General features: G+C 54.8%; 5 protein-coding genes across 5 annotated transcripts; 3 read left to right on the top strand and 2 right to left on the bottom strand.

Annotated features, from left to right (window-relative positions):
- Nucleotides 1-1,908: 1,908 nt before the first annotated feature.
- On the top strand, nt 1,909-4,137 carry PG998_001326 (uncharacterized protein; the record flags this gene model as incomplete). Its single annotated transcript, XM_066868144.1, has 4 exons — nt 1,909-2,023; nt 2,094-2,110; nt 2,195-2,305; nt 2,383-4,137. The coding sequence occupies 4 exons, from the start codon at nt 1,909-1,911 to the stop codon at nt 4,135-4,137; spliced, it is 1,998 nt and encodes a 665-aa protein (XP_066736559.1).
- Nucleotides 4,138-4,463: 326 nt separating this feature from the next.
- PG998_001325 (uncharacterized protein) lies at nt 4,464-6,218 on the bottom strand (the record flags this gene model as incomplete). Its single annotated transcript, XM_066868143.1, has 2 exons — nt 4,464-5,624; nt 5,841-6,218. 2 exons carry the CDS (start codon nt 6,216-6,218, stop codon nt 4,464-4,466), a joined length of 1,539 nt encoding a protein of 512 aa, XP_066736558.1.
- An 832-nt stretch (nt 6,219-7,050) lies between these two features.
- PG998_001324 (uncharacterized protein) lies at nt 7,051-9,084 on the top strand (the record flags this gene model as incomplete). The annotated part of the gene is made up of 3 exons (XM_066868142.1): nt 7,051-7,147; nt 7,223-7,442; nt 7,497-9,084. The coding sequence occupies 3 exons, from the start codon at nt 7,051-7,053 to the stop codon at nt 9,082-9,084; spliced, it is 1,905 nt and encodes a 634-aa protein (XP_066736557.1).
- A 622-nt stretch (nt 9,085-9,706) lies between these two features.
- Nucleotides 9,707-10,249, top strand: PG998_001323 (uncharacterized protein; the record flags this gene model as incomplete). Its single annotated transcript, XM_066868141.1, has 1 exon — nt 9,707-10,249. One exon carries the CDS (start codon nt 9,707-9,709, stop codon nt 10,247-10,249), a length of 543 nt encoding a protein of 180 aa, XP_066736556.1.
- Nucleotides 10,250-10,788: 539 nt separating this feature from the next.
- PG998_001322 (GPI anchored cell wall protein) lies at nt 10,789-12,036 on the bottom strand (the record flags this gene model as incomplete). Its single annotated transcript, XM_066868140.1, has 1 exon — nt 10,789-12,036. One exon carries the CDS (start codon nt 12,034-12,036, stop codon nt 10,789-10,791), a length of 1,248 nt encoding a protein of 415 aa, XP_066736555.1.
- Between the last annotated feature and the right edge of the window lie 410 nt (nt 12,037-12,446).

Genomic DNA, 12,446 nt, shown 5'->3' with positions numbered 1-12,446 from the left:
CATGGAGGGCACCCGGCACCGATGGCCGGGCATACAGGAACGCCGCTCGGATTAGGTCTGGGTCCAAAAGCCGTCTAAATGGATCAATTGTATGATCATCGAGTGATGCCAAGAGTTTCCATGCGTCCTTCGCGATATTGCTACAGGCTACAGGCTACACGTAGAGAAAGTCGGATACAAGGAAGCCCGGTGAGGTCCGGGCACAAGAGTCTATCTGACAAATATATTTATTCGAAGAGGCACGCCTGGCGGGAGGTGGCAAGTCAAAAAGGAACGCAAACCGTTGGAGCGGGTCAAGCTTTATTTTTATCTTTATATACCACAAGGGTTCCTTCCTCTTCTGCGAAGGCTTATTGGTGGCTTGCAACATGTCCATGCCGGCCTGTTTGCCGTCAAGTCCTTACGTACGAATCAGAGAGGCATTAATCCGGCTGGTAGCAAAGAAAAAGGGAAGAGAGGGCAAAAAAAAAAAAAAAAAAAAAAAGAAAAAAACCAAAAAAAAACCAGTCCGACACAAGCGTAGCTTTGCGCATGCGACGGCGCAGAGCGGCTGAAGCAAGCTGAGCCTCCGGCGGCCGGCTTGGCAAGCCGTTGTGTTGGTTTGGCCATTTTAAGAGGCAGGAAGAAGATTGGACGCATCTAACCTTCGAAGAGGATTAAACGAAATTGAACCATTTTCCCGGGCAAGCCTCGGCCCCAATTGGCCTCGAATACAATCGGCAGGAGGGCAAAAAGAGGGAAAACAGCAAAGAGGAAAAACATGGCCTGACCGGGATGCGATTCTGGGCAGCGTCAGTCGAAATGAATCGAAATAGATATTGGCGCGTCACTAATCACGTAGCTATGGGAACTATGGATTGGACTTGACTTACTCCGTACTCCAGGCAAGAATAAAGTGGAAATTTCCCCTTTCTCGCCAAAGCGGGAGTGATTTTCTCCTCACCATCCTGCACGCCGACACCCCCATTCGCCTATCATCTGCCTGGATGCTTGCTGGCCTGGCCTGCCTGTTCTCTCGCTCTCTCTCTCTCTCTGTGTGTCCGCTGCGAAGGTTAGGTTAGGGGTTGGGATGCATGGAAACTCGGATCGAATACCACTAAAACACTCTCCCCCCATCCCTGTATTGGGCCATGTTTCTATGTGATTTGATTTGGCTCAACTCGGGATCCCTCTGGGTTACATTTTCTTGCTTCATGTCTTGACCTTGACTGCTTGTCCACCGTCTACCGTCTCCCTGCACTTCCTGCCTCCTCCTCCTCCTTCTCCTGCCACGGGCCGCCCTCTCTCGTTTGTGCATTTTGTTTACAGGCTACTGTGCCTGCCTTATGTATTTCTCCCTCCCTTACATCCATATGCCTGTTCGCTTCTAGAGGCCTAGATTAACTGGCTGCGCGCGCACACACACACACACGCGCGCGCGACCTTCCGTTTTTGGCGCGACTTTCGATCGACCAACCCGATTGACGCACAGTCCTTGTCCTCCGACAATACTCGATCTCCTGAGAACCACGTGTGACCAGGTCGCGATTCCTTGCTGCTGTGCGACGGCAGTCATATAAGCTTGATTCTGGGAAGATTTCCACTGGCTGCAATCGCAACTCGCAGATGTAAATTGGCCCCGGCTGCTTACTGCCCTACCACGTTGGTGCCGCTCACGCCTCAGCGTTGCATTTGCGTTGGGCCGACCTCGTCCTTTCCCTCCGACAACATATAGAGCGCCCCATCGGGGGATCCCATCCTAAACCACATACGCCAAACACCGAGACCTCTTTGTCGAGTCCGTCGAATCGATCGCCTCGTGTCGAAGCTGGGGGTCGAGCGATAAGAGACGGGTCGCCATTCCAGACTTTATATACCAACGCCGCTGAAGGCCATCAGAGTTGTCAAGAGGCTTGTACACGCGCAAACATGGCTTCGCTGATAAGCAAGCGCCAACAGGCGCGCAACGAGAAGGCACTGCAGGACCTGATGCAAAGCGTGCCCGGGAACAAGCTGTGTGCCGACTGCGGCTCCGGAAACCCAGGTGTGTTCTGTATATCCGGGCCAACTTGGTCTTAACAGGGACTGACTTTTTCTATTTTTGTGTGCTCTAGGTTGGGCCTCATGGAGTGTATGTGCATACCACCAACACCGCAGTCCAACGACTCGAGGACGTGTAGCTACCGAACTGTGCTAACATGGATCTCGATTTTAGTTGGGCATCTTCCTCTGTATGCGATGCGCCTCCATCCATCGCAAACTCGGAACGCATATCTCCAAGGTAAAGTCCTTGAGCATGGACGGATGGACAAATGACCAGGTCGATGTACGTGCATACACTTTTGCTCATAACTTGCAAACATTGAAGCCCATAGGTGCGAGGGAGCTGACAGCTTCGCGCAGAACATGAAGAAAGTCGGGAACGTGGTATCCAACAAAATCTATAACCCCCAGAACAAGAAGCCCCCAGTGCCGATTGACGCCGACGAAGCCGATTCTGCCATGGAGCGATTCATCCGGTCCAAGTACGCACAGGTTCCCTCAGCAACCGGCAATGCTGGAAGGACAGGGAGGAGTCGCAGCGTGGTATCAGACGAAGGGACACCTCCGCCTTTGCCTCCCAAGACGGGGAGCAAATTCTTCAAACCAGGCTCGATATTCCGGTCCAGTAAGAAATCGTTGGAAGGTCAACACACCCCTCGTTCGCCGCCGGCCGATCTACGGAACAAACCGTCCAAGGTGTTCGGTGCAAGTGTCCAGCACGACACCACAGACGATACGGCTCAAAAGCTATCTCAGCTACGGGAGATGGGCTTTGCTGATGACAAGCGCAATGCCATGGTTCTAAAGGGGGTCAACGGCAATTTGGAAAAGACCATCGAGGCTTTGGTACGGTTGGGTGAAGGAGGTGGCATCTCGCCTTCGCTTGCTACACCGCGCCAGGAATCTTTCCCTCCACAGACATCGCACTCACTGGGGCCGCCGCCGAGGACACCAACGTCGTCCGGCATGTCGAGGCTAAGCCCAGCGGCCAGTCCCGCATCCAACAACCCATGGGATATGCCTCCGGCCCAACCTCAGTCGTCGCAATCAACGGGCACGCTTCCGAACAGGAACCCCTTCCTTTCGACCAACCCCTTTGGGATGCCTGCGCAACAGGCCGAGTTCACACTGAACCAATCTCTGCAAAACCTCACGTTAGCGCCTACTCAACAACCACAACAGCTGTTCCCGCACCATACAGGAGGCATCCCAGGATCGCAGACAGTTCAGCAACCTCTATACCAGCAGCAGTCCATGACACCTCCGGTGCCCCAGAACCAAAACTTCGCACCTGCGCCCTTCAACAACAGTCAAACCTACCCGCAGCCAGCTCAGCAAGCCCAAAACAACCATAATCCTTTCTTGCAAGCACCGGGGCCTCAGCCGCCACAGAACTTGTCTTTAAATACATCGAATGTGCAGAACCAGGGGGCTTATGGAAACAACCCCTTTGCGCGGTCGCCCACTAGACTTACATCTCCGACCTTGGGGCAGATCCCTGAGCAGACTCAGCAGAATTTCTACGCCTCCCCGCAGTCTTTATATGGAAACAACCCCTTCCTGGCCATGAACCAGCCTGTACAACAGATGTCGTATGCGCAGCCGCAACAGCAGCAGCAGCAGCAACAATTCCAGCCTCAGGCACAACAGCAACCACAAGGGTTTGATCAGATGTTCTACCAAACACAACAGCCCCAGCAGCAGCAGCAACCAATGCCTCGAGCTCAGACTTCATGGCACGACAAGGCTTCTATCATGGCCCTCTACAACTACCCATCTCTAGCGCCTACGCCTACTCAGCAACCGCAAGAACAGGCCCCTCAAAGTGCTACTGCAGCTCCAGCAGCAGGCCCCCAATCCACACCCCAGCAGCAGGCGCAGCAACCCCAGAGAAGTACATCTACGCCATTACCCGGTCATAATAACCCTTTCCTCAATGGCTCGATGGGGGCTGCGCCGTCAGCCCCTTCGTATGGCGCTGCTCCTCAGAATCCCATGCCCGGCAACGGCGGTGGCAGGAGCAGAGACTCGATGAACTTTGGCATGGAAATGGCCTGGAATAATGGCCGTCACAGCCCTGACGCGTTCGCTAGTCTGAGCTCCAGGACAGGGTGAAAGCTTCCATGAGAATGCAGCACGGGTAAGGCTGTATGTAGAAAGACACAATGTACAATAATAATTTTCGCATATAAGGAATGGCATCTTCTGGCCTGCCTTTACGTTCATCAATCTAGTCCCGCGTGCAATTGACTCGTATTCGACATCTTTTTCTGGTGGACGAGATTATGCGCTCTTCTGCGACAGCATCACGGGTATATTCATACCCGCAGGAAGAGATGGGCGAAACCAGCAAGTTACTTCTCAGGCCAGTACCTAGGAATTGCTATCTTGAGATTCTCATACTTCTTCCTCGCCATCTCCATAGAACACGCAACTACCGATCATCGATGAATCTCCTTGAGGCTGAACTCCTCCCACGGCACGCCGTCCCCCAAGGCCGCAAACTCGCCCCCGGGCTGGTCATTGTACTGCGCCGCCCGGCTCCACCCCCGCAGCGCGGCGCGCCAGTAGCACGTCTCGGCCGCGGGGCTGAAATAGCCCCGGCCGTCGAACAGGTTGCGCTGCCGCCGCGCGATGCCCTCGGCGACACGCGGGTGGGCTTCGAGCCAGGCCACGACGCTCTCGAGGTCGCTCCAGTCGGGTGCCACAAAGACCATGTTAGGGCCTTGTTCGTCATGGCTCAGGTAGCTGCGCGGCCACGCCTGTCGCACCCAGGGCGCCGGGTATAGTGCCAGAGAGAGCTTCTCATGGACGCCGTTGCTATAGGTCTTGGGAGGTCGGAGGGTACGCTCGATTGTGGTTGTCAATAATCTTGCTGGGGAATCTGCCGAAGAGGGCGGGGTATTGTCGTCTGTCAACGCCAATGAAGGCAGGTCGTAACTGAACACGGGCCGTACCAGGTGCGTCAGGTGCTGCATCCAGGCCAATGGGGGCGTCAGTATAACGGAGGCGCACAGCTGGTGGAACTGGAACCGGCCCGAGTAGGTGATGCCTTCGGTGTGCACGACATAGCGGTACCGACAAAACTCCTCGATGGGCAGCGCGTTGCTCGCGTTGGCACCGCCGTCGGTCCACTGCAGCGCCGCGATATCAGACCAGGGCTTGCCCGCGCCCGTCAGCAAGAGCTCCTGCCGCATCCGGCCTGCGCGTACATTGTTGAAGTGCGCGGTTCCCCTCCAGACGGCGCGGGGGTCCTTGTCGCGCCAAGCTAACGCGTGTTTGCCATCTTCGATGTCCCGGATCGCCGATGCTGCCCGCGGCAAGGACCCGATGAACGGGAGCGGCCACGACCAGAAGCTGAAGTGCGGGATTGGGAAAAAGCCCCGAGTAGCATGGTTGAGCGATGGGTCCGCCGGCCGCGAGTACGAGAAGGTCGCCTCGGCCGGGTCGTCGCGATGATTGAGCGCGAAGATGGTGTCGGGGACTTCGGCGGGGTTCGGCGAGGTCAGTAGCGCGGCAGCGACCTGGTGTAGGCTGGCCGATCGGTGCTGCAGCATGTCCTCGGAGAGGTCAGTACGCCTGGGGGATTGCAGGATGAAGAGCTGTGTGTATGTTTTTCTCGGTGTCAGTATATACGCGTTATAAGGAAACACGGCTATTTCGTGAGACTGGGCGGGTTTCTGTGCCTCTTGGATGCGATCAACCCCCCATAAACGACAGAATCACAGTATAGAATCACTAATATTGACACTCAAGCAAACATGCCCGATATCTACCCGTTCTATTCCGGTGCATTCTAAAGAAGCTAGGCAACATACCTTTCCATCTTTGACTCTCGCGATGAGCGGCCCCAGATCGCCTGTCTTGGTCAATGTGAAGGGGCCCTTGGCTACCACGTCGTCGATCTCCTTGGTAAGTCCAGGGAAGGTAGTGGCGCACTGCTTCGAGGTCATGAAGCGATTGTTCAGCTCCTCTGACGACAGCTTCTGCCGCGACGCTTGCTTTCTCGCATGGTTGCCGTAGCTGGTCGCGGGGGAATCGTCGAACTCGGCCGTCGTCTTTGGTCGTGATGAGCCCAAGTCCTGGTCCGAGTGTAGAAGGAAACCGTAGAAGACCAGCAGCACGAGGCTGACAACGGCTACATTGCGAAGGCGCGCGGATTGCTTCTTGCTGACTGCCATCCTCTTCCCTCCCATCGTGGGCGAAATAATGTCATGGCTAGGGGAACAGGCTCTCTTGTTGAAGTATCAAAGAGATATGCGTCGAGCTTGGTTTCTTGCGCCCGAGACGCAAACCATAGTCAGGCCATGACCCAAATAGCTTAGCATGAAGGTGGTGTGGTTGCTGGCACGGAGAATATATTCGGGGGTTGAGCTTCCGAAGAGATGGTAAGAGCACTGAATGCAACCTCCCCAACGAACATGCTGGGGTCTATGGATGACTGGTCACCCCCGGACTTGGATTTCTGGTCGCGGCGAGCGTGTGCTCCATTTGCTCTTACGGCTGATCTGCGAGAGAGGTGCTGGCTTGGTTGATTCCGGGCTAATCGATTTGAATCTGAATAAGGCCTCTGTTGGTGGTGTTGACAGCGGCATGTTGATGGAGGGCGGGGTGTAGACGTATTACCCCGCCAATCAAGTCACGTAGTCCAAGAATCCCCTCTGCCACCGGTACCGAAGTGGACGTCCACATTTCGGCAATCGTGGAGGACATGATGTGATCGCCTGTGCATGTGCATCGTATGCTTAGCGGAACGATTTCCGCTCCCACTCGGTGGGCTACGTTAGTGCCCGCGGTTACTCTCTTCAGATGACCATCTAACGCCGGCTTTGGTCGGTGAAGCAGACAGTATGATGGCTCTGCTTAGCTTGAGGGGTGATGATGGGCGCATCCGAAGTGAAGTGTACCTGGAAGAGACAGCTATTGGGTGTACATTTGAGCGGGAACGCCCCCTCCCGGCTCAGATGCTGAGGTCTTTGCCGTCTTGAGTTCTTGACAAACACCCGAAATTACATCGAAGCATGCATCATGGAGGCTTCTAGTGCTGACAGCGGGTTCTTCCAAACTTTGCCTGTCTTGAGAAACCAGTTCCAAGACGACTCGACTTGCCAACGAATGCTCAGTCGTAAGTTCCTTGCTCCCTCCCTATTGTATGCAAGAGATCGGCTTCAACGTCCATGATTATTGACCACATGGTCAGTCTTCCTGCCTCCGACCATACTCGAGCAGGTCAGCTGTGAGATCGAGCAGTTAAGCGAAGACGTCCTTCAACCTCATGTCTTTGACTGTGTAACTGATGCAGAGAGAAATCTACCCTACGTACTAGGAAGCGGGAAGAATGCCTTCGGGCAACCTGTAAGCCCCCAACTTGTGCTATCTGAAGGCTGGAAGACCCTCCAGGATATGGGCTTCACTAAGGGGTAGTTTGACCGAATTGCAGCGCATCTCCGGGCGTGTTTGCTGATAACTCTTAGTTTTGCGGCTCAGGGGTACGAGCATGGGCTTGGCCAGTACACCAGAGTGGTCCAGTACATGCGATGTCTTCTCTGGGAAGCGTCAGGCGCCATGACATCATGTCCCATGGCGATGCAGGACGGAGCCGCCAGACTGCTGCAGCTGCAGCTCACCAGTGATCGACTTTTGCCTGCTGAACGGATGGTATTTCAGAATGCATTTGAGCATCTCATTTCCCGCGATCCCGAGCGAGGATGGACGAGTGGGCAGTGGATGACGGAAAGAACAGGGGGTAGCGACGTCTCCAAGACAGAGACGATTGCCACATATTCGCCTCTACCGGAGAGCGAGGCGCTGTGCGATCCTCCTGAAGGAATCCCGCTTGGCCCCTGGAGTATATCTGGATTCAAATGGTTCGCGAGCGCGGCGGACAGCAATATGACTATCCTGCTCGCCAAAACCCCGAAAGGCCTGAGCGCATTCTATGCACCACTACGGCGCTTCAACCCAACGCTGCAAAGGACCGCGTCGGGGCGCAAAGGATCAACCGAGCTCAATGGTGTGGCCATCTCACGACTAAAGAACGAAATGGGAACTAAGCCTCTCCCTTCGGCAGAACTTGTACTTGATGGCATGCGAGGATGGCTGGTAGGGGAAGAAGGACGGGGCATACAAACCATATCCGCAGTTCTTACCATCACCCGACTTCGAACTACAATCAGCGCCATGGGCTTCTTGGGCCGAGGCTTGGCCATCGTGCGCGCCTTTACAAAGGTCCGAGAGGTGGGTGCAGGCAATGGAGCCCGCGCCAGGCTTCTCGATAACTCTCTGCACTTACAAACCCTGAGCGATATGACGATAGAGTACCACGGCATGATGTTATTGACCTTTTACAGCTCATACGTCCTGGGACTCGAGGAGCATGCAGGCCAGGCTCAAGACCCGCATCCGATTGCAACCGCGCGAATCACTCCTCAGAAAGAATCTGTTGCCCCTCTGCTTCGAGTTTTGACACCAGTTTTGAAGGCTTACTGCACGAAACAATGCATTCCGCTGCTCCATGCATGTATGGAGAGCCTGGGTGGTGTTGGATACCTCGAGAACTCGGAAACAGAGTATCTCAACATCGCTCGGCTCTTCCGTGATGCATGCGTCCTCAACATCTGGGAGGGGACAACCGACGTCCTGAGCACCGATCTTGTTCGGGCTTTGAAGCACCCCAAGTCCGGGAGAGCCAGCATGACGGCGATAGACGGACTGATCAAACAGGCAGCAAGAGGGGAAGACATGATAGTCTCGAAATGGGGGGCTCTGAGGCAGATGGTCGAGGCAACAGTCCAAGCGGACCTTCTCAGCGAGGCAAGAGACGTATTGTGGGCGATTGCTGAGATGCTTCAGGCGGGTCTATTCTGTGTGGAAGCCGACGCGTATGCGGACCAGAGGACCCAGGAGATGTGCCTGCGATACTTGCGCAAGAAGGGATTCAAGGAAGCAACCGGCTCATCCGAGCCCAGAGACTTGAGGGCAAGATTAAGATGCAACCAAAAGATCATATTCGGCTCAGATGTGCTATCGCCGTCGCCTGGCATACCGAGCTCCAAGATGTAGTCGATGTGCACAGCTTGGGGGCAAGAACGAGTAGCAGTTCCCATCCGTGTACCGTACATTAATTAATACATTAAGAGGCAACTGGCAACTGGCAACTGGCAACTGGTAACTGGACTGCTGAAGAAAAGCGGGGATCGATTGCCAAGCTTTCGAGCCGTCCGTCTCCGTCTCAAAGTCGAAAGAGCGCTTAACCAAGACCGCCAGACTGCCATGCGCGTCCCTCACTCCGAAAAGGAAAAGAGGAGACAAGAAAGGAAGAAGAATACCTAGGTTTACAAGTATATCGTCTTGCGGGATCCAGTCATTATCTCGATTCCCTTTCGTCTTCCTTGAAAGCCTTTGACCCCAAAAAATGTGCCACCGAGCCAGCCATGGCATCGAGAGCACCGCATCATGCACCACCGCCACCAGCCCCATCCGAAGCCATCGTCATCCATGAGGACGACCCCCTCCTCCGTATACAGTCCTAGTGGAGGCCGAGACTGCTGCCCTTCTCGGCGGCGGCGGTGGGGGCCAAGGGGATAATTCCCACAACGGCCCCTCGTCGCGGGAATCGCCGTCGGGCGGCAGCATCGAAAGAGGGTCCAGAAGGAAAAGAAGACTGTTGCCACTATCCAACCTCATGGCCGTCTTTCTCGCCGGCATCCTCGGCACATTCCTCTCCACCTGCCCCGTCCCGCGGCAACTCGTACCTCAGCTGCCTCGCCTGGCCCTCATGACCCTGTGCGCGTCCCTCGTGACCCTGCTCTACCCCAGCATCAACATTCGCTGCTACTGCTGCTGCTGTTTCTGCTGCCGTCGCCGCTACCGAGGACTGCGGCGGGGCGGCACCATCAAGAAGCCCATCGTGGCGCGCCGCCTTGTCGCCGCATACCTGGGCCTCTACCTGGCCGCCTACGCCCTGTTCGGCCTGGCCGAGGAGGTCGGGTTCGAGACGAGCTCGGTGGGCGCCGTCATCTTCGGCCACCGCACCGCCGCCGTCGGCACGCAGCCGGGCTACGTCGCCCGCGCTGTCATCGTGGTTGCGGGCTTCGCGCTGCAGCGGGCGTCGGGCCTGTTCTCGACGCCGCGCATCCTGGCCACGTACCTGCTGTTGTTGGCGTGGGTGTACGCCGATGCCCCGATCACGATCATCAGTCTGGCGACGGGGCGGAAGCGCTGGTGATGCAGCCGAGCTGTAGTTGAGCATCATTCTCATAACTTCCGCCCGAAATGATTGGATCCATCTTGCATATTTAAAAACACGTATCCATTGAAGTGATACGTACAAAAGATGTTGTAGACTGGAGCTCTATATGTACATACGCCTTGTTACTGGGTATGCGTTAGTAGTATGGAAGCGGATGGTCAGGCGGACATATACGTATAAAAAAGCATGACCGAAGTGGCCTGCCGATCCTCTTGCCCATATTCGAACCGGGTCCTTATAGTTTGGATCTATCAAGGTCGCAAGGTCTGTATAACGCTTTCATACTAAGTACATGAACGTGGAACTGCCCGCCATCATTATTCCCTTCATTACCATTACATCGTTACGCACCGCCAAACGCGTGCCCTTGCAATCATGCAGAAGAACGACTTTTGTAGTTTCTCCAAAAAAACCAACAAAAAAGCAAAAAAACCAACCAAATCGCGTACACTGACCAAACTTGTCGCACATGCTATGTGTGCCAGTTGATTTGGGGTAAGCGTTTGCCCTGGTTCTCACGAACATGCAACGATCCATGCCCCAACTCCATCATCGTACTGAGAGCCTGATCCTACTCCAGCCTGCAGAAATGAGAGTGAGAATTGGTTCACGCTGCTAGCTAGCCAGCTAATTTTCCGGTCTCCGCCATATTTGGCTGGCAAGGCGTTGCAATCAAATGTACCAAAAATCGGCGTTGTCCCTGGGTAGACTTGCTGGAGTGCCGAGTTGTTCCAGGAGATATCCCCAACCCCATCCACCAGGGAGAAGACCATACCAGAGTTTGATAGTAGCTCTTGCTCCGAGCCGCTGAAGCTGAAGCATGGGTAGCCCGAGGGCAACATACTGCAGAATGGCAAACGAAACTGCAAAGCACACAGTTTCCCAGCGCCATGAACGAAAGAATTGGGTATCCTGTATTGGAACATGGTACTGTTTGTGGGTGTAATTGATGCATTGGCTGACGTATCAGATACACCGTCCATTGTGGGAAATCCAATCTGGATGGGGGCAATCGATGGAGCCGAATCCGCCACCACGCATGAAGCAGAGGCGACCATAGATGGGTTGGGTGTGCTTGAGGCCGCCAGATTTGTTCTCGAGATAGCAGAAATCGCGGTATTGGTAAGGCTCGGTGGTGTAGAAGTTGACGCGGTCGAATTGGCAGGCACTGTGTTAGTTGCCGCAGTTTGTGCCGTTACCTGGGGGTCAGTTGCACCGAGAATCGTCGTCCTCGTAGTCGTTACCAGGACAGCCGGTGCCGATACTGGTTGATTCTTTGGGGCAAAACACCCGGAAGTCTGGTCTTTTGCAAGTAAAGCCACTTCCATGCAGTCCGAGGTTGTCACCTTCGACGAGGAGTAAACACTATACCGGCCATCGCTCCTATGTCCTACCGAACAGGCGACAAAGGCAGCGTTTCCACCGTTGTAGGTAAGCAACTCGTTCAAGGTAGCCAAACCACGCTCCAATTCGAATTTTGAGAGTGTAAACCCATTGGAATGACACTTGAATTGATGCCCAGGCTCTTCGATGGAACATATATTTCCATGTGAATCAGAGATGGTACCAGCAGATTCGTCAAGGCAAAGTGTCACCTTGGGGGAGGTTCCTCCAAACACGAGGTCGCCGGTCTGTGTTTCCCGCAGGACCCCTCCGACTGTACCGTTCTTGGTCACATTGAAGCAGCAGCGCGACGAAGCCTGCTGCGGGCGGATCGTTGCGGACACGCTCGCCGGAAGGGCTAGAAGTGTTGACAGCTTCATCGCGGGTGATTCCTTGGCTGATCTTTTGAGGGATATGATGGATGACGCAGCGATTCAAGAGGTATCTATTCTACCGGTCAATGACGAGGGAATCACCAGCATATAAGGCGTCTATTCAAAGAACCGCAAGGCGAGCTTAGGAGGCTGGCTTCGTGTGAGAGCCGGCGAGTGGCAGTAGAAAGTCGCAAGCAGGCTGTTGAGCGGACAAACTAAAGAAAGTAAATACAAAGATGAGGTTGGCTAAGATGTAGTCAGTGACGGGATTGTCTCAAGTGCCGGTGTGAGTGGTTGACGGCGGAATGCTGCCCAGTTTGCTGCTTGCCGGTAAGTAAGACAGGTGGAAGGCAGGGCCGGACAGACAAGCTTCAAAATAGAACCAACGGCAATTTGAGGGACATAGATTTCACTGA

This window comes from Apiospora kogelbergensis, assembly GCF_038363985.1.
Source record: "Apiospora kogelbergensis strain CBS 113332 chromosome Unknown utg000001l_segment0_segment0, whole genome shotgun sequence".
Taxonomy (NCBI): Eukaryota; Fungi; Ascomycota; class Sordariomycetes; order Amphisphaeriales; family Apiosporaceae; genus Apiospora; species Apiospora kogelbergensis.
Note: the sequence above shows the minus strand (reverse complement) of the source record. Positions and strands in the feature narration are given on the sequence as shown.